At 36.7% G+C, this 22,411-nt stretch overlaps 1 protein-coding gene across 1 annotated transcript in view; it reads right to left on the bottom strand.

The window, feature by feature from the left end:
* LOC127427397 (microtubule-associated protein tau-like) overlaps window positions 1-21,132 on the bottom strand; it is a 63,941-nt gene extending 42,809 nt beyond the window's left edge. Inside the window, exons 1-2 of the mRNA XM_051674992.1 lie at window positions 21,081-21,132; window positions 244-447 (exon numbers count right to left, since the gene is read on the bottom strand). Coding sequence (XP_051530952.1) covers window positions 244-430 — 187 coding nt within the window. The 5' untranslated portion in view covers window positions 431-447; window positions 21,081-21,132. The remainder of the gene's footprint in view (window positions 1-243; window positions 448-21,080) is intronic.
* Between the last annotated feature and the right edge of the window lie 1,279 nt (window positions 21,133-22,411).

A 22,411-nucleotide genomic window follows, 5' to 3' on the forward strand; every position in this document is an offset into this window, starting at 1 on the left:
TTGTCCTTAATGGCCATGCAGAAAACACCATAGGTTTGTACACCACATTCTAAACCAGTGTGTCCTTCAGGCACAATTATACTTGTCCTTTAAATGTATTTGTATGCCGTTTAACATATAACACACACACCCTGTTCACACACTACAGACCTTGTGCATTAGTTATAACCAATCAGTATATGTGTATTCATTTTGACTGGTGGTGACACAATGAACCCAGTTTTCCCATAGAAGTAAGCTCACCTTTCATTGGACAGTCGCCTGGTCTCACAAGCCCCACCGCAACTCCATTCTCCTTATGGAACTGGTTGCCATGGTGATGATCTTTGATGGTCATTCCAGAAAGGGAGGTTGCCATGGTGTCGGCAGAGTTGTAGTGAGCTGTGTGGCTATTGGGCGAGGAGCTCAATAAATCATACTGCTGGTCCATAGCAAGTCCGAATGTGGCTACGAGTCGTGGAAGGGGGGATGTTAACAAGAAGGAAAAGGGGAATAGAAAAGGAATAAATAAGTGATTGTTCTGAACACTCATGTCAAAAATGGCTTTTCAGTGCTGACAGAAAAGAAATATAATTTATTGAACAAAACAAAAGAAAATGTAATAAAAAAGATTGAATTCCTAAAATGGACCCTTTTCAAAGGGAACAAAAAGTTACTATAGCAGGATAGTAAACTACAGTGGGGCTAATGGCATCATTGGCATATGGAGGTAAATAGAAAATCAAAGCAAATCTTTTTTCAGCATTCTGTTTTGCTCAAACAGCAAAAGAAAAAAATCACTATTACAATTCCATGACTTTCAAAAAGAGGGAAAAATATAGAGAGATGGATTATGGCACATGGTACAGTGAAATAAAAATACATTAATAAATGTACATTAAGAGAGAAACGTTCCTAAATTTATCTTGTTAATTAAAGCAGAAATACGTCATTGAACTCTTGAACTCATTGAAAAATCCACAATCCATTATCAGACACTTCCAAAACAACTGTGACTGTCAGACCAACCATCTCATTTCGATGATTATTTTCCCAAAAACAGTGATGTCCACTAACTTTCAAAGGTTGACTCAATAACTGTTCGCCAAGATTAGACTCTTCCGTCTGCTTCACACAGCGCAGTTCAATGTAAGCTCAATGTAAACAGAGCCAGAGTGCCGGTGCAAACCTGGATATTTATACTGCCAAACATGCTGGCCTAGCTTAGGGTTACTGCCTAAAATAGTGCAAGCCAATGTGTTCCCATGCCAATAAGCTACACCTCCTGCAAGCCTTTCTGCAGTAATTTCACATTGCAACACTTGCAATCCTGCTTTGATATGTCTTTATATGAGGCATAAAAGACTCACACCCCAAATTATGATACAATAATTGTGTTTATAATTAGCATTATTATCACATTACTATAGAAAACACTCCTTTATTGCCCTTGACAGCAACTGTCGCTGCTAGATGGGACACACAGCCACTCCATAGCATAAGAGTGTTAAGCCATTAAAGGTCATGAAGATCAAAATAATATTAAACTTCTGTGCACTCATGAGTACATGAATATTTTGTAATCAGTAATGTAATCAGTAATCATGAAAGTCAATCTGATGGTATAGTGGTATTCAATTAGCTACCCAGAGGATTATGCATGTTGTATTACATTATAGCTATCCTGACTATTCAACAAACAAGTAGCCTGCATAAACACACTCATCATGAAACGCTCAGCCCTACAGGCATCTCGACAGCTCATTGGAACGTATGTGCGTTTGGTATTTTTTGATGCTTTATTCTTCACTCTGAGTAATGCCCTATGCCTAGTACATCTGGAGTTTTTCCCAGTGTAAAGGGTAGGTTTAAAGGTGAAGTGAATTTTTTCAATGTTAAACAACGTTCTGCTATTCGTGCGTAGTATGCAGAAACAACTGTAAGTAAGCAATTTGTAGGTTCATTTCCGGGTGTAAACACTGTGGGGTTAATTCACTAAACAGTTGCACCACTTTTGTGCACAGTATTTCAGCGCAAAAACCTGTGTCTTGTTCACTAACCACCCGCAATCCAGTTTAACCCCATGAGTGTTTAAATTTTATTTTTTTAATTTTATTTTTTCAGCACAAATAAGCCTCCTTTCTATGCAATCTATTTAATTAGGATCATTATAGATTACATTTTATTTACAAAACTCTGTGCTTTTTGCCAGCTGCAATTTACGTCACATTATTACCGCCCCCTGATAGTAGATGGTAAACAACCATTAAAACGGTCATTAAAACAACAAAACATGATTTCTAAATCTTCACAGATTTCTGTGTTGTGACTGATGTAATACAATGATAATAAGCATTAATTAAATTTGAAGGGGAAAATGGTTAATTTACCATTATGGTCTGTCCAGTCTTGCTTGAAAATTTATGCGAGAGACCCATGTAGAACTCATACACTGTGTTTATTGTGTTTATTTGGAGTCTCACAGAAATCCAACACCTACCCATACCCCTAAACATAACCTTAACCCTAACCACAGAAATGAGGAGCCATCCATGGTCTTACCTGTGTTAATGGTCTTATCATTACAAATGGCACTGTTAAACAGGGGTAGAACAATGGTAAACTTTCACATACGCAAGTACATTTAGAATGAAGGGATTAAAACTTCCATGAATTATGGACAAATTATTGACAGATTTTCCCCCGTTCTAACTGTCCATGACAGATATTCTAAAGGTGACTTAGGCCTGTGCCATGCTAAACTTATATCATTCTTGTTCAAATAATGTCCATATAAATGCTTGCAGTTACCTTTATCACTTTTTGCGAGGCGGGTGATTACGGCTAGTGAAAATGTTGAGTGGCTAGTGACCTAGGAAACTACTAGCCACAGTGGCTGGTAAGCCAAAAAGTTAATTTTAAACCCTGGATGTGACATATGTGTTTTAGATTTACACTAGATTTGAACACATACACGTTATTTATTTCTCTTAGTATTATTCATGAGATGGGGACTTTCTCAGCCAGTCAGAGGCATTGTCTTAATAATGAAATTTCATGATCTAAAAGTATGAGAGATTTGCATGCATTCCGCTGCAAAGCTGACAGCGTGATATGCTTTTTCATCAGTAACTGACACATTTGAAATGCCGGTGTGCAACAAACTCCCCTCACTACATTGCTTGCCACGCCCACTTTCTTTTGCATTTTTAAAACTCTGTGGAGAACTGACTAAATCAGGGGGTTTCATGACACTTTAAAAGAGATTTTTGTTTACATTTCTATTGATCATGGCAGTAATGATTTGCTATGTCAGTAACTTAATAACTATATGATGATCAAGAGTGTTATAGCCAAAAATACAGTATATCCAAATGTGCACTGTAGTCACGTACTTTCGCCATTTTAAAGAATACCCAGGACTAGCCTAATTACTAACCCTGGGTGAGGTATGAGCAGTGTGAAACAGAACAAGATAACCTATGATTAGCATGACACTGGGTTAACAATTTAAAGTTGGAAAAGCCCATAAGCCCATTTAAACCTGGCTAGTCACTTCTGCTGACTAGCTAAGCATAACAAGACTATGCAAGATGCTAACCAACTAGCTCTGCATTAAGGCCGACACATAATCAACACAAGTACGTGAACACAGACGCTTCGCAAACTCGATTTCATGTGTTGCTGCGTTCCAAAATGTGTCTGACAGTGATTCATTACACAATGCAAGTATGATTATATTCTCAATGTTGCGGCCGGGGGCGCTATAGCGGAAATTAGTGTTAACTGTCCACTTCTACAGTGAGTTTTCTCTTTCAAATCATCTATTGTCATGATGAAGCAACAGTTTGAAGAGAATATTGCAGAGAAAGTTATATAAAGTTAATATATTCATAGCAACATACCTGAATAACACATCAACTTTAATGGTACAGACTTTTAAAGTTAACTCAATCGCCTCAAATGAGGTTTGTTACTGCCACAGTCACACAAGAATGCACGTTAAGCATGTTCAACCAGACAAAGTGTTGGCAATGCACAAGCACATGAGAAACGGTATGCTTTGTATTGCTTACGCAGCGTGTTATAATTTGACTTAATTTAAAAACATTAAAAAAAATAAAAAAAATTGTCCAAAGGTCCGAAATAACCCACGATCCACAACGTGAACTTTTAATTCACTCAAATATGTATCTTCTATACAAGTTAACAGTATAACAGTATAACAGTAATTCATTAACAGTAATTAAACAATTCACAAATTCGTACTAAACAGCCTAAATATTAAAATACACTGAACTAAGAATATTTTAAGAGCAAAATGCCAATACTTGCATTTAAAAAAAAAAAAAAAATGTTATCCCCTTTTCTCCCAATTTGGAATGGCCAGTTCCCACTACTTAGTAGGTCCTCGTGGTGGTGCGGTTACTCACCTCAATCCGGGTGGTGGAGGACAAGTCTCAGTTGCCTCCGCTTCTGAGAGAGTCAATCCGTGCATCTTATCACGTGGCTCGTTGTGCATGACACAGCGGAGACTCACAGCATGTGGAGACTCATGCTACTCTCCACGATCCACGCACAACTTACAACACGCCCCATTGAGAGCGATAACCACTAATCGCGACCACAAGGAGGTTACCCCATGCGACTCTATGCTCCCTAGCAACTGGGCAAATTTATTACTTGAATTTCTTAATGTATTAATTTAAATTATATTTAAACTGTAGGCTAAATGCACATACTATTTGCAGTCCTCCATGTGCGTTTTGTGGTATTAACATTAATGATTAATTGATCGTTAATTTCCACGACAATCGATTATGAAAATGCCTGACAATTGACATCCCTACTGTGTATGTGTAAAGTATGTTTCAGGCTTTAGTTTGTGCTCCACTCTCCCCAGTTCTGGAAGGCTGCCCTTTGGTCCATGTAAGACTATAGAGAGGGAAGAGAATAACCTAAGACTGCATTAACAGCATCTTCAATATCATGGCAAGCACAAGCAGTGTGACTGTATGACTAAACACAGCTGTTTAAGTATCCTTTTAGCATTTATTGAATACTTTCCCTGTTATATCAACAAACTGCTCTTCTCTTTGATATCCCTTTGAGCTTCCTTGCACTGCTTAATCTACTAGGATCCACAGTCAAGCAACAATCCCGTCTGGATTCTCCAGGTCATTGCATTGGGCAGTGGGAAAAATCTCACCTATTTTATGTGCATCTGGAGCACACAAGCTGTCTGGAACATGCAGTATTTGCACAAGAAATCAGGAGATCTGCTCTCACCTTTTCCAGCTTTCAGTGCACCAGTAATGTGATTACTTTTCAGTATTTGTTAAAAAGAATATTCTAGGTTCAGTACAACTTAAGCTCAATCGACAGCATTTGTGGCATAATGTTGATTACCACAAAACTTTATTTTGACCCATCTCTCCTTTTCTTGAAATAAAAAAGCAAAAATCTAAGTTACAGTGAGGCACTTACAATGGAAGTGAATGGGGGCCAATCTGTAACCATTAAAATACTCGCTGTTTCAAAATTTTTGTGTGATAAAATCGCTCACTAATCTTTTCTGTGTAAAGTTTTATGACCAATTTTACAGCTTTGTTGCCATGACCATGTAATGTCAAAAAACCCTAAAACAACTGTGAAAATGACAACTTTACAGCTCAAATAATACACAAGTTTTAAAAGAAGAATTAATGTAAGTGCTTTTATTAAATTATAAGCTTCACATTTCTGCCTTAATCCCTCCCAAAATTAGCCCCATTCACTTCTATTGTAAGTCTTTCACTGGAACCAGAAGGACAGATGAGTCAAAATAAGTTTTTGTGGTAATCAGTTCTATGCCATAGATGCTGTTGATTAAGCTCAACCTGTACTGAACCCAGAGTATTCCTTTAACATTTATGTAATATATATCTTAAATCTTCAACAGGTACAAATCATTTCTATAACCACAAGGAATATATATAGTAGGGTACAAAATCTATGACCACTTCTGAGAATGCTTCTATGTATCATTTCTCTGATTTAATGCATTTTTTTTAATTAGCCTACAAATGATAAGCATAATGATTTAAGTGAAAATTTTAAATGAATTACAGAATTACTCAGTATTTTGTATGCCTCCGTATTGCTTTAATGACAGCATGCATTCGAGCTGGACATGGACTCGAAAAGTTTGTTGAAAACCTGATATACAGGATGATTTGACAATGTTCCAAAGAGCATCCTGTGTGTTTCACTTTGAATAAAAAACAAGAAAATCTGACCTTTTGTACAAAACAATTTCCATGGTCAATTTCACAAATTTGTTTATTTGATAAGTGACCTAAAAAAGGGATGAATCATAAAGAATTCTTACTCATTTTACATCAAAATGTACTGCTTATTTGCTGGTTTAAAATACTTTTTGAATCCCAGATTTTAAATGTGGTCTCAAACATTTGAATACCCACTATATATCTCATGAGCTTTTAAACCTGTCCAGACTTCCACCACTGAAAAATGTATGTATATCACAACACAACACACCTCCAAGGGAATTTGAAGAGCACCGTCTAACCAGGCATTGACATCTGTTGTCTTTTGTTTGATGGTGCCTTATCGTGGGGGTTAAGGCATATAAAAACCTGCACAGTTGGCTCTCTAGTGTGTGCATGTGTGTGTACGCAAGCAACGAGAATGATGAAGTTGGCACAGAAGTTGGCACAGATCCTGGACCTTCTGCAGACCCACATATACATGGTATTGCAAGGGTGGGTGTGACTAGAGAAAGCACAAGATCAACAAAGAACACAGCACCTGGGATACTGTGTAAAGACAACTGCACACTGTACACATTTAAAGCCTTCAGATGTGTCAGTAAGTGAACCATGAGAGTCCTGTGGATTCCTGTGACCCAAAAATGAAAATTCTGTGCCAGAACAGTCAGCTCAGTAAACATCATACGTTTGGCTCCGAAGAGAAAATCTGAATGAGTGGTTGCACACCAGCTCCTTTTATACCTGTTCGTCCAGGGGAGTGGCATGCAAATACCACTCGCCAATTTTCATTGGCCTTTTATCAAAGAACAGAGGTGTCTCGGGCTCCCAAGAGTGACCCCTAATGTCACTACATCGACACAACGTCGAGTGAGTTACAGATAGGGAACTAGCTTCATACCATGCCAACCACATTTGGTTTTCGATAATTGATAAAGGGTCAAATGTCAACATTTTCAGATGGAGCCCCATTGGGAGCCCATTTCTGGGATTAAACCATATACAGTGCATTCATAAAGCATTCAGACCCCTTCATTTTTTCACATTTTGAAATGTTGCATCCTTATGCTAAAATGCTTTAAATTATTATTATTTTTTCACATCAATCTACACTCTGTACCTCATAATGACAAAGCAAAAACCAGATTTTTGATAATGAAAATTTATTAAAAAAAAAAAAAACTGAAATATAACATTGACATAAGTATTCAGACCCTTTGCTATGACACTTGAAATTTTGCGCAGGTGCATCCCATTTTTCCTGATCATCTTTTAGATGTTTCTACACTTTGATTGGAGTCCACCTGCTCCAAAAAATTAAAAGGTCTGAATAATTTATGAATGCACTGTATATGGCCTTAAAAACTAAGATACAAAAAGGGAAAATTTTTCTGAACCAGAATCTAAAAGGACATTAAGATATCTTTAATACTTCTGGCAATATAGGCACTTCTACTTTGGAAAAACAAAACAAAAAAGTGTTTTTTCCCGACTCGGCATTTAATGCAACAAGGAGTGTTGAAGTCAAGTGATTTTAGTAGTAATTTAGCTATGTGTAAAAATAAAATAATGACGCTACCAAGTTTCTAAGGTTACGTTTTGACAAACAGTATAGCTTTGCTCCATAATCGTAAGCGAAAATTGTCTTTTTGACCCCCCTCTGCAAAATTGGATTACTCAGTAAATATTGATCCATGACATTTAATATTTTGGATTTCATAATCATTTATTTGTATCTTTCTTTAAAAAAAAAGAAAAAAAAAAATTACAAAATGTAACATTTGAGCTGGTGAAATTTCTGAAATTTTGCTGATTTGACATGGAATAACCCTAAGTGCCACCCACTTATCATTGTTTTTTTATTTGAGTCCAATTTATTACTAACTTTAGGCAGTCCAATAATAAAAAAAAATATATTAAATCAAAGTTAAAAATGAAGGCTGAAATTATTTTAATTCATCATATTCATGTACAGTATACGTTATTTACTGCAATGTGCTATTTCAAAACAAAGACCCACCTCACATAAAATCAATATCATTCAATAGTGAAATAGAGAGAGAGGTATCTGCAAGGTTAACTAGTCTTTAATGTGTTAATATTATCTCTACTAACGTCACATTAAAAAAGAAAAATGCTTTGCTTCCTCCTTTTGCTTTCCAAAACACGAATCAGTAAGACATACATTAATTGCACACAAACTTGAGACATTATCTGAATTAAATCTTATATTGTCTCATAAGGCCAGGTTTAAACTGGATTATATGCTAGTACTACTACTAGCTTAAAGCTGTTAAAACCATGCTTGTACATACACACTCCCGCTTTCATTAAATTCTGTGGAACTAATATATTTAAAACAGGCACATGAGCAACTGATTCTTCTCAATCTAGCACGGAGACATGCTACACAACAAAGCTCCCACTGTTACATAGACAGGATGTCAACAAACATCTGGAATTTTTAGGCAGTTCTTGCCAGAATTTATCGTCCTTGTAGCCGAGCTTAAAATTCTGTTTGTGAAAAATAAAGCTACTAAACATTTTGAAATTTAAAGGAATAATTCACTCAAAATGAAAATTTTGTCATCATTTCTTCCCCCTCATGTCGTTCCAAACCTTTACGACTTTCTTATTCAGAACACAAAAAGAAAAAACAAACATCCCATGCATCTTGTCAATACAATGGCAGAGGACAGTGATTCACTTTCAAGCTTCAAAAAAGGTGCAATAGCAGGCTAAATCATAAAAAGTAGGTTTGAAATGACATGAGGGTGAGTAAAGGATGACAGAATTTTCATTTTTGGGTAATCAATTCCTTTAATGTTAAAACTATGCTTATCCTTTTAATTCTTGCATATAAGACCACAATAAAAAATATACATCTCTGTATGACTCAACAGGTTTCTAAATATTGTTTTTGTCTATATAAAATGTATTTGTTATGTAACCATAGACAAATCTGTAATCTGTAGATTTTACAAGAACTGCTTAGTTGGAATTAGTGATAAATCCTTGGATGGCACTGGGGAAAAGTCAGTGTGTACCTCCTTAAGTGTTATTTGCTTGTTTATTCTGTATCAAAATGAATAACAAGTCTCTCCATGGGCACGCATTGGGATTGTGTGTCTTTGTTTGTGTGTGTTAGAATACATTTCTAGAATAGAAATATCTGTGACGCTCTCAACGCGGTTGACTACCCTTTTATCACTGACCTAAATTTGCTCAGCATTGCTATGTAGCTCTCTCTTGTTTTTTCTTTCTTTATGCTCTCATTCTCCACCTTATTTCGGGCAGGGCCAGTTACGTTCTAATCCAGATACAGTCCCCATAGACAAGAGCTGATTATTGAAACAGATTTCCAGATTCGGTTCGATTCCGAATCGCAAGCTCTCGATTGAATTTGATTCCAATTCGATATCATAAGGGTAATAATTCATAAGGGTATATTTCAGTTATAATGTCCATTTTGCTTACATATAAAAGAAATGATCTCTCAGCTAATGCTGTTAATTATACAGGGAACCTTCTAACTAGGTACATTATGAAAATAATAATTTTACTAATTATATTTTATCATTAGTTTTTCGTCATAGTGGTCACATTTGAGCTTTTTAATGTACAAATCCATGTATTACATAAAAAATTATATATATATATATATATGTGTGTGTGTGTGTGTGTGTGTGTGTGTGTGTGTGTGTTTGTGTATATATACACCGATCAGCCACAATATTAAAACCACCTACCTAATATTGTGTAGGTCCCCCTCATGCTGCCAAAACAGTGCCAACCTGCATCTCAGAATAGCATTTTCAGATGCTATTCTTCTCACCTCAATTGTACAGAGTGGTTATCTGAGTTACCGTAGACTTTGTCAGTTCGAACCAGTCTGGCCATTCTCTGTTGACCTCTCTCATCAACAAGGCATTTCCGTCCACAGAACTGCCGCTCACTGGATGTTTTTTGTTTTTGATGCCATTCTGAGTACATTCTAAAGATAGTGAAAATCCCAGGAGATCAGCGGTTACAGAAATATTCAAACCAGCCCATCTGGCACCAACAATCATGCCATGGTCCAAATCACTGAGATCACATTTTCCCCCATTCTGATGGTTGATGTGAACATTAACTGAATGATTTTATACACTGCAATGCTGCCACACGATTGGCTGATTAGATAATCACATGGATGATTGTTGGTGCCAGATGGGCTGGTTTGAGTATTTCTGTAACCGCTGATCTCCTGGGATTTTCACTCACAACAGTCTCTAGAATTTACTCTGAATGGTGCCAAAAACAAAAAACATCCAGTGAGCAGCAGTTTTGTGGATGTAAATGCCATGTTGATGAGAGAGGTCAACAGAGAATGGCCAGACTGGTTCAAACTGACAAAGTCTACGGTAACTCAGATAACCGCTCTGTACAATTGATGACAATTGTACTCAGAATGCTATTCTGTATATGAATGGTGCTGTTTTGGCGGCACGAGGGGGACCTACACAATATTAGGCAGGTGGTTTTAATGTTGTGGCTGATCGGTGTATCAAACTAGCCACATTAACACTGCCTATGATCCTATCCTATTTAGAGCCCAATACTGGATTCGATGTTGCCACGAGGTGCCATCGGAGTGCTATTATGATGACATAAGCAACTTCTCTTATCTCACTGACATGTGAAATGACTCTCACGATGAGTCACTCCCTTATGAACAGAGTGTAGAATGAAGTCGGAAAAACAAATTAAAATTTTGAATGTTACTTGTCTTTTATTATTGGTCCTATTGCATCACAGACTCCTAATGTACAGAATAAATTAAATAAAAAAATAAAATAATTTTTTTTTTTAAATTCAATTAAAATTAGCCATGTATTGGCCACCAATATTTATACTGACCAAATTAAAAGCATGGGCTTATCGGTCATAGGCATGAGAATGCAGATATGAAACAATATATATTTATTTAGAATTAATTACATAAATGTATTGCATTGTATAAACTTTATAATTATTTCTTCTGTGTGTAATATACACCAATACCTACTAAAATGAATAAAATCACACAAAAAATAAAAAAAACAATTATCATATGTAAAATATGTGTTCTACTGCAAAAACAGAAAAAATCTTTCAGAAGTAAAAAATAACCTTTTTCCCCACATCAATCATTATGTTATCATATTTTTTTATTATCTTTTTTATCTTGTATTTATCTTTCATTGTAGCCCTATAAACAGTTTGGCCTCTCATTTGTTCACCATTTGTTTATTTTCTTTTTTTTTCATTTAAATCTGGAAATAAAAAAGTATGATTTTGCATAATTTAAAACAAAGGAAAGTTATGACATAAAATGAAGAAATAATTCAGAATTTGCATTATTTCGAGGACTCTTATAAAATCTAAGAAAAATTATGAAGCTAAGCAAATGAACTCCTCTGTACAAAAGGTCAGAATTTCTAGCTTCCATTGGAGCACACCTTTGGAACATTCCCGAATTGTGCTGGATAACATGGATCATCAGGTTTTGCACAAACTTGTGGCGTTCACGCCAGCTCGAGTGCATGCTGCTGAAATTCATATTAATATTGGTGACTTCAACATTCACATAGATAATGAAAATGACACATTGGGATTAGCATTTATCGATATTCTCAACTCTCTTGGAGTCAGACAAAATGTGACAGGACCAACTCATTACCATAATCATACGCTAGATTTAATTCTGTCATATGGATTTGATGTTGATACTACAGAAATTCTACTGCAGAGCGATGACATCTCAGATCATTACCTCGTCTCTTGTATGCTGCGATCAGCTAATGTCACTCAATCTACACCACGCTATAGTTCTTCTGACCACTAAACTATAACAACAATTCAATAACAATCTTACAGAATTGTCTCACATACTCAGTAAGCCAAGAAGTCTAGAAGAACTTGATACAGAAAATATAAATAGTCTTCTCTAGCACTCTTGATAGTGTCGCTCCCCTTCGATAAAAGAATATTAAAGAAAAAAGCCACGCACCATGGTACACTGATCACACTCATGCTCTCAAGAGAGCAGCTCGGAAAATGGAGCGCAAGTGGAAGAATACAAAATTAGAGGTACACAGAAGGATAGTGTTTGTAGCTACAGACCAGGTCAGCATATTTTAGCAAACTCATAGAAAATAACCACAACAATCCTAGGTGTTTATTCAGTACTGTGGCTAAACTGGTTCGGAATAAATCATAGACTGAACCAGATATTCCGTCGCAGCACAATAGTAATGACTTCATAAATTTCTTTACTGATGAAATTTAAATAATCAGAAATAAAATTGGAATTATGCAATCAACTGTCACAGTACCTCAGAAAACAGTGTCTCATAATTTTCCTCACAAGCAACTTCAATCCTTCGATGTCATAGGTCATGAAGAGCTAACAAAACTTATCAAAAAATCAAAAGCCACAACATGTATTTAAGATCCAATTCCAACTAAGCTCTTAAAAGAGGTATTCCCAGTAATCTCAGAACCTCTTCTTAATAGTATTAACTCCTTGCTATCCTTGGGACATGTCCCAAGAAACTTAATGGTAATTATCAAACCACTTATTAAGAAGCCACAGCTTGATCCTGAAGAATTGGCTAATTATAGACTGATTTTAAATCTACCATTTATGTCGAAAATACTAGAAAAGGTAGTGTCCTCCCAACTATGTTAATTTCTACAGAGAAATGGTATATATGAACAATTTAAGTCAGGATTTAGGCTCCATCACAGTACAGAAACTGGACTTATCAGAGTTACAAATGACTTACTGTTATCATCTGATCTAGGCTGCATTTCTCTTCTAGTGCTTTTAGACTGGAGAATTATGTTGGCATTAATGGACTTGCATTAGCATGGTTTAGGTCCTATTTATCAGACCGCTACCACTTTGTATGTGTAAATGAGGAATTTCAAACAAAAGTATGGAGTGCCACGGGGATCAGTTTTAGGGCCTCTGCTTTTCTACTTATACATGCTTCCCCTGGGAGATATTATCAGGAATCATGGAATAAGTTTCCACTGTTATGCCGACGAACCCAACTTTATATTTCTTCTAAACCCAACGAAAATTTACAATTCTCCAAATTAGCAAAGTGTATCAATGAAATCAAAGATTGGATGGCCATAAATTTCTTTCTACTCAATTCTGACAATACAGAGGTACTAATTATTGGACCAAAACCTCTAAAAATAAGCAGCTAAAATATAATTTGTACTGTAACGTCGTCTTCTACAGCGAAGAACACAGGTGTTATATTTGATACCAATCTGTCCTTTGAATATCAAATTTCCAATGTTTGTAGAACAGCATTCTTCCACCTCAGAAATATTGCTAAGTTACGACACATGCTCTCTGTTGCTGATGCAGAAAAACTAATTAATGCGTTCATGACCTAAAGACTAGATTATTGTAATGCATTACTGGGAGGATGTCCAGCAAGTTCAATAAATAAACTTCAATTGGTTCAAAATGCAGCTGCCAGAGTGCTGACTAGAACCAAGAAATATGATATTAGCCCAATTTTATCGTCGTTACATTGGCTACCTGTTCAACTTCATATTCATTTTAAAATTCTGTAAACTACATACAAAGTTTAGCTCCACAGTACTTAAGTGACCTTCTGACACGCTATATTCCGTCACGTTCATTACGATCACAAAATTCTGGCTTGTTAATAATTCCAAGAATATCAAAATCCACAAAAGGTGGTAGATCCTTTTCATATTTGGCTCCTAAACTATGGAATAGTCTCCCTAACACTGTTCGGGATGCAGACACACTCACTCAGATGAAGTCTAGACTAAAGACTCATCTATTTGGCCAGGTATACCCCTAATTTATCCATCAACTCACAATTAGGCTGCTTTAGTTCGGTCTGCCAGAACCAGAAACATCTATCATGATATATAAATCTGCATAAAATTGAATGACATCTACGCTAATATTATTCTATTTGTTTCCATATCTCATATCCTGAGATTACCAGAGCCGGCCAGATCCAGCTCCGTTCCTGCTTGGTGTTGGACTCCACTGCTAAATGTCGCTGAGTAATGACGACAAACTATAGCCGGTGCTAGCCAGACATTACTTCAGTCTTTTGACTTCAGAGGATGAACTGATGCCGACTCCAACTGCAAGACATCGAATACTTCATATGCCATTGCCTGAACCTTGGACCCCACCGAAAATCACCGAAATGACCTGCCAGATGAACTGCGATGCACCTCATTGATCTCTGTCTGCATCACCTTTGTCTATTGATGGACTACACTCTTGAAATGTAATACATATGCTATCATTTAATTGCCAACAAATGCCTTCATCAGCCAACTAACAAAGGACAATGCATTTATGTGAACTTTTTTTTTTTTTAAACACTGTACCTTAATGCTTACTTAATTTACAAATTTTAAACCATGACTTGCACTGCACACAAATAACTAATATTGGCATTATATTCATGATGTTAGTCAGAGGGGAACTGGCCCCCACAGTGAGCCTGGTTTCTCCCAAGGTTATTTTTCGCCATTAAACAACATCTTATGGAGTTTTGTGTTCATTGCCAAAGTCGCCTTCAGGTTGTTCACAGGGATTCTAAATACAATTATTATTTAATTATGTAATTTTTATACACAATTTACAATTATATTTAATCAAACTACACAATGATCACTCTAAGACGTTATAGATATTACAGTTAAATTTTTTTGTTAATGCATGATTTCCTGTAAAGCTGCTTTGAAACTATGCGTGTTGTGAAAAGCACTATACATATAAAAATTACTTCAACTTTTCACTCGAACTGTTATGTTAACAATACAACAATTCTATATTAAACCAGAAAAATGCAAAATCGAGGCATTTTCACTGGTGGTCTCAGACTTTTGGACAAACATATGCTTTAATTCATGGCTAACAACATTCCAGAGGAGTCAAGCTCAAGTTCCCAGGGCAAAGAACCATGTGGATGCATGTAGACGTGGAATTTGTGAATCCTGCTCATCATGCTTCTGTCAAAGAAGTAATGGCCTTAGTCTCTGCAGCTGCAAATTCACCTCAAATTACACGAACCACTAGGTCTATGGCAAAGATCCTAATCACACCCTTTAATGCCAGTTATAGTCTGAGGAGACTGGTGTGGCATTAAGCTAAACCTCTCTGTTAGTAGTACCTTGCCAATTAAGCATTCACATAAAAATGCTGGTCTAAGAGACCCTGAATGGCATTTTGTCAGAGACTTTATGGTCTTTGTAAGTCTGCCCTTATCACTAGGCTAAACCACAACAATTTGTTCAGACATTTTTGTGGGGGCTTTTTGATCATTAAAAATAACAAGCCCACATAACAATAATGCTGCTGCTAGACAATGTGTCTTGTTGGTGGAAAAACATGAATATTCAGCTTTTTTGCAATAGTCCGATCTCATGAATATTACACGACTGTGACAACATTTTTGTAAAATGAAATTACGTGGTTCACAGTGATGTGTAGTAATGTATGTAATCTGGATAATGTAATCAGGTTACAAAAACCGAGTACTTGTATTTGGATTACATTACATTTTATACCGTGTGTAATTAGATTACAGTTACTTCTTATGGATTACATGATTAAATTCTTGATTACATTACCACTCATGACAAAAACTAGTGTAATTTATTGATTATTAGGGGTGAAAATATTTGCTCTGAAAATGATTTAGTTATTTTTTGTTATTTTTTATGACTCTTTAAGCACTTTTGTTTTACTCAGCAACTGAAAAATAGAAAGTTTCTGTTTGATTTCATGTTTAAGCCTACTTATGATCAATGAAAGGAGTGATAATTGGTACTTAATACATTTAAAATCTGTGATAACATTTTCTCAAAATGTGCATTGAGTAATCCATAAATAATCCAAAAGTAATCAGATTAGATAATTTAAAAGTGTAATTTTAAAAATATGTTACTGATTACTATTTAATCAACCCAGTACTATTACTAAGTAATCTACGCAGTACTGGTGGTTCATTACACATATCGCAGCAGGTTTTGAGGTGAAATGCCCACTATGTTGCTCTAAAAGTGAGTTACATGTTCTCCCATACAGATAAGGTCTTTAAGGTTAATGCTCTATTGAGTTTTAAATCAACAAAACCAACATCTCTAGCCTAAACCTTAAATTTACATTTAGGTCCCTATTTTGGGAGTGCTAGCACCAAACGCAGTGCTAAGTGATAAATCTTAAGCGCAAAGTCAGTGGGCATGGCCATTAAGTTTTGGTATTTTCTTGCAAGCATGAGCTAAGTTTGGGTGCACATTGGCTTGGCGAAATTGCGTGTGCAAAGCGCAAATGGGCTGGTTCTCTTCCGGTTATTGCAGCATCTTATTATATAGTCCATTCCCTGTCAAGAACCAGCGATATAAACAAAGACAGCACATTCATAAGAATTTGATAAAGTAAATGGGCTGGATGCAATGAAGTAGAATAAAATAAACCATGACCTCTAAAATGTTTAACACAAGTCTCACTCATTTTTGTTTCATAAAACGGTTACAACAGTGATCGTCATGGAAATTATTTGATGTTCCACAATATTTTAAAAGTTTGGACATGAACTTCATTACCACCTGCTGGGGGAATCTCCAAACTGCAAATGCAGGAACTGAGTTTAGACTTTGCACTGAAAACAGATGTGCTGAACTGCGTGTCGCTGTTCCAGTGTCTTTTTATTATTATAGGCTGTTATAATGTAGTCTGTTACAATAAGTACAAAAGAGGGCATAATAAAAATATAATGCATGATATTTTGTCATTTTGTAAAGACTCGCTTACCAATTCATTGAAACAATGCTCAGAACGCGCATGTCTGTTATTCCTTCAGGTTACCGTAATAAGCTTAGTAGGTGTGCCACTGTTTCTGAACCATGTATCTGCAAACCGCGGTTGGCATGACTGGAGAAGCCATAACGATCGCGTTTTTAAAACGCCGTGATAAGTTGAAAATAGTTTTGAAGACCTCGCCTTCTGTTGCATTCAGCTCTGCTTCATCTAGATGTTTGAAAGAAAGAGCTCACCTTGTGTGTGTGTGTGCGTGCGTGCGTGCTTCTCTTGAGATTGGAGTGCTGTCTCTGCCCCGGACAGAAAGTCATGCTGCACTCTGATAGAGTTTGTTGCTGTGATGATTCATGCTTCCTCCCATTTAACTCGGAATTTTAAACTTCATACTGGGAAAACTGCAATGGAATGCCACTTTATGTTGGACTTACAACTTGTGCGGAAACCTTCAGCTCTGATTTCACTGAAATGCAGGTGTGTGACATGTCTGTACCCAGGGAGATTATAAACATTCACTTTTATTAAATAATATACATTAATGAGTCAAAGTTTCTACATTATCTGACAATAAAACTTGTTTAGCAAACATTTGCAGAGACAGATGTTCAAAACACGGTGTATTAAACTTTCTTTTGATTATCGTAAACCTGTAGAAAAAACACTAGCATTGCAGCATTGTTTATCAGTTTGGTTGTTATGAGACTTCTCTGTAGAAAATCAAGGTGGAACTACTTTCTTCCACCACGGATTCAGTGTCTTTCTTTGATACAGTCCGAGCCTTCATTGCTAGTTCGAAAACATCACTTTAGAACTAGTAATGGAGGATAGCGAGGCCTGTATTGCTTTACTGGAGCACTTACTGGAGTAATGAGGTAGTGCGTTTGTGTGTGTGTGTGTGTTTGAGTTTGTTTTTGAGGGATCGAAAGAGAGAAACTCATAAACTGAGAGAGATCGCTTCTGGGATTACCTTTTTTGTTGCAGCTCTCGTCATAGGTAACGTAACAAGCTTCAGAATCGGCAAGATGTAAGTTTATGAACTTTTCAGCAGCAGCGAGTGTTGCCATTTTTGTATATAGCTTCTCCGATGTACACCTTAACAACTGTTTTCAACCCTACTGAGATGCAGGTGTGCACTGACATGTCGGCTCTATTATTCGTTTGCGAGTAAGTATGTGCGTAATGCGTATATGTATGTGTGTCCACGTATGTGGGAGTGTTTAAAGAGGGGGGAGGGGGAGCGCAAGGGTGTTTCCCACAGATATTTCAGATAATATAGAAAATGTTGTACTGATCAAGTGTATCTTGCTTTGATACAGCACAAGCCTTCGTTGATAGTACGAAAACTTCACTTTAGAACTAGCAACGGAGGATGCGCTGCTTTCGGCATTGGAGTAACAAGGTAGTACGTGCATGCATGTGTGCGAGAAAAAGAGATAAACTGAGAGAGATCGCGTGTGGAATTACCTGTGTTTAAAGTGGCTTTCGTCAGGAATAACATTGCTTTAAATTGCCAAAGTGTAAGTTTAAGTCTCAGCAGCAGCGAGTGTTGCCATTCTTGTGCAGCTTTTGCATTGTTAAACAACTGTTTACAATCCCAGTGAGTTGCAGGGGTGCACTGACTTTGCTCCCGAGAGAGTTTGTGTGAGAGCGAAAGAGAGGGGAGGGGTAGCGCGGTGCTTTCCACTGTAGATATGTGAGGCTGATTAGGGCAAAATACATTGACACATAAAACGTTTCACATATTAAAAGTTATTTCGGATAATAGAAACTGTTGTATTGATCAAGTCACGGGGGGTGTGGCTCTATTTGTTGGTCGTGACTCAAGTCTCAATGTGTGTGTGTGTGTGTGTGGGTGAGACGAGAGTGAAAGAGAGAGAGACAGAGGGAGCCCAAGGACGCTTTTCAATCAAAATTTAAATAAATTTAGGATATTATAGACATTGTTTGTCATTCTTATCCGATGTACTTAACCAATGTATTTGTTTTAATTGGTTATTTAGTTGTGGTAGCCTGTAGGGCTCTTTGAAGTAACTGAACTAATTTGGCAAAGTGATATGGAACCATTATGCAGTCAAGACCTGGAACTACTTCATAGCCGTGCATTTACTTGAAAATAACTGCACACCTTAGAACATCCGTCAACCAATCAGAATCAAGTATTCAACAGACCCGTGGTATAAATAAAGTTAAAATTTTAGACTCGGACTGATGATGTGACAAGGACAAAAATAACCTAACTCTTCCCTGTTCTTTCTCCAGATGAAAGAATATACTGTAAATGTGCTCTTTAATATGCCTTGCAGTTGTTGTTTTTTTATTATTCTACACTTTTTGTAGTAATGGCTTCTGTTCTCCAGTAGATAAATGTGCTGAAATTGCCAATCAGAATGGTGTACTCTACTTGGTTGGTTGGTTTAATTAACTTACTGCCATGTGAATTAAATTACCACAGCTTTGACAGGCCAGGCAGCTTTAATGTGAATTTGGACACATATGCTTCTGTAATCACAGGCCTTCAATGGACTTCAGATTCATCTAAAGGCGTGGAAAACACATGCATTTACACCAAAAGTCTGTGGACATAATTGCAACTCAGTTTCCAATTCCAAAGCAATATCACACTTGAGACACACCCTATCCAGGGCTCTTCAGGATCTCTGAACCTACAGAGGGGCGTGTCTGATTCTGAATTAAGCAGAGGAATTTCAGAATTATTCAAATCGCCACTAAGATCCAGTCAACTCCGTAAAAGATCATTTATTTGAAACCATCAAGCAGCAATCAGCCACTGAGAAATTACAGTTAATTTACAACTGTCATTAAAAAGGCGAGACAACCAAATGACAAAACAGTAGAGGCGTTTGTAGGTACCTAAAAAAACTCAATCCACCCCCCTTTCAAATCGGATTACAGTCCATAGGGATGCAACATGACAGTAATAATGACTGCATCGTGCACTAACATAGGCTAATGCTAGCGATGATACCATATGATGTCTGCACTGCGAAGTGCGCTTTGTAGGTAAGGAATAGGGCTAACCGTACATGTATGGATTCCCTGGATTAGACTACAGGGCGTCGGATGCCTTCATTACACAACACAGAATCAGAATACAGCCAGCTACGAAGCGACACACACATCGTAATTGTTATAGAATAAAAATAAATAAATAATAATAATAATAAAATAAATAACATCGTCTAATCTCGACAGTCTTCGACCCCAGCAATGCCAATATACACAGACACATTCTTATGGCTGAAAAGCCGCACATTGAGACGACATGAAGAGCCGGAATCATGGCCGCATCTCTGTTCTTCAGAGATGAAGGGGAGGAGGTACATTCCAACAAAGCATCCTTGAACCAACAACGATTCACAATGAGCTTGAACTTATAGTTTAGCACCGGAATACATTATCCTTATTATTAGAATTTATTTGCCCCCCATTATTTCTCCTTTCAAGGCGTAAATAGAATTAGGCGTCTAATAGAATTCAAATGGAACACTGAACAACAACATCTCTCACAATTTGCGTTGAACTGATAAATATAAAGCTAACCAACAGAACGCTTTTCGCGCGACATCAAAACATCACAAGGGTCTATTCTTGATAATGTGTTCAGGCACGTCAATATATGTATGTATAGTGAAAAGTCCCATAAATACCACTTGTGTCAGTCAAAAAGGGTTTCTTCTTAAACATGGGGGACAATTTTTTTTTTTTTCGAAATAGGCGAGTCAATATTCGAGCATATTCTATATTCATAGCATTTGTTTATTAATACATAAGTAGCGCAGGCCCGACTTGATCCACATGACATGACCAACGCCGCTTTTAAATTGCGACGAGGACACGCGTGCTTTATGTTCGCTCAAGATTTACTTCGAATACTGTGCAGGAAAACTAACAGACAGACATGTTAAAATCGCACTGACACCTCGCTAGCGGCAGCTTTGACGTGGTTTTCTTACCTGTGCGCGCGTCGCTGTTACTGTCTCTCCAGCTGCAATCGCTCTTACTGAGCGCTCGACGACAACTGCAGTTCCTATAGCTGCCTGATGAAGAGAGGGGGCGCTAGAGACACTTTGACATGTTTCTGTCAACGAGAATAGCCTGTTTTTCCTCCTATCGCCGCGAGCAATGAAGTAAAAAAATAATTATCAGTTGGAAATGTAAGAAATGGCAGTATCTATAAATATACTTATTTGTCTTACATAGACCTATACGCTCTACAATGTGTCAATAAAACTGTTTGCAAAACACTGTGTTTTTGAACTGCTCTGTATTATTTGCTTTCCTACGTTTTTTAATAGCTTATATAATGGCAGAATTGTCACGAGTAATCATCCACTGCAATGCAAATCCCAGCAGATTTATTTTACTCTCCAAATAACTGTGAGAATGTCCAAGCAAGTATTCTCTCTCTCTCTCTCTCTCTCTCTCTCTCTCTCTCTCTCTCTCTCTGTCTCTCTCTCTCTCTCTCTCTCTCTCTCTCTCTCTCTCTCTCTCTCTCTCTCTCACACACACACACACACACTGTTTTTGGACATGAGTCCAGGAAACATCTGTCGATTGATTTTAGTATAGCCAAGGAGAGGGATTTGTCTTGAGCTGGACTTTCCTGTCCATCAGGCGCTGCTTTTATATCCAGATAAGCTGTAAGTGTCGCGAGCCACCTCCCGAAGCACCTGCTCAGAAAAAGATGCCAAGTACCGTTTTGAGTGTAGAGATGCCCAGTATTGTTATTAATCGTGTAAGATTACTTCTTAAGTAACCTATTATTTTAGTTCTTACATATTTTGTCAAGTAGGCTTCTAGATTTTTTTTTTGCAATTTATTTTATTTACTAGATTTATTTTTTATTATTATTTAACCATTTTTTACTAATAAATATGGATATAACATGAAAACAGAAAAATCACGGATTTCGCAAAATTTCTTGACAGGCCTACTGTACTTGTTTAGCTAAAACTTGTCTGAAGAAATCATGCGATGCAATAAGACTCTATGTCAATACATTTTTTTTTTTTCAGTAAACCTATAAATGTAATACAATTCAGTAACAAATTCTACAAATGTACACTCAAAAAAATATTTTACCCTAATTATGCATCTCAATTCCATAACAAAATTGTATCAAATTCGTTTGAATTGTGTATTAAAATAATAAATAAATAAATAAATTCAATTAATAAAATTTAAAATGTTTAAGTTTTTATCATTTTATTTTGTTAAAGATTACTCAAATAGGAAGGTCGCTTTTGCACTGATATTCCCGGCCAAACTGAGAACAGATGCTAAG

The sequence above is a fragment of the Myxocyprinus asiaticus genome, chromosome 36 (assembly GCF_019703515.2).
Source record: "Myxocyprinus asiaticus isolate MX2 ecotype Aquarium Trade chromosome 36, UBuf_Myxa_2, whole genome shotgun sequence".
Classification (NCBI taxonomy): Eukaryota; Metazoa; Chordata; class Actinopteri; order Cypriniformes; family Catostomidae; genus Myxocyprinus; species Myxocyprinus asiaticus.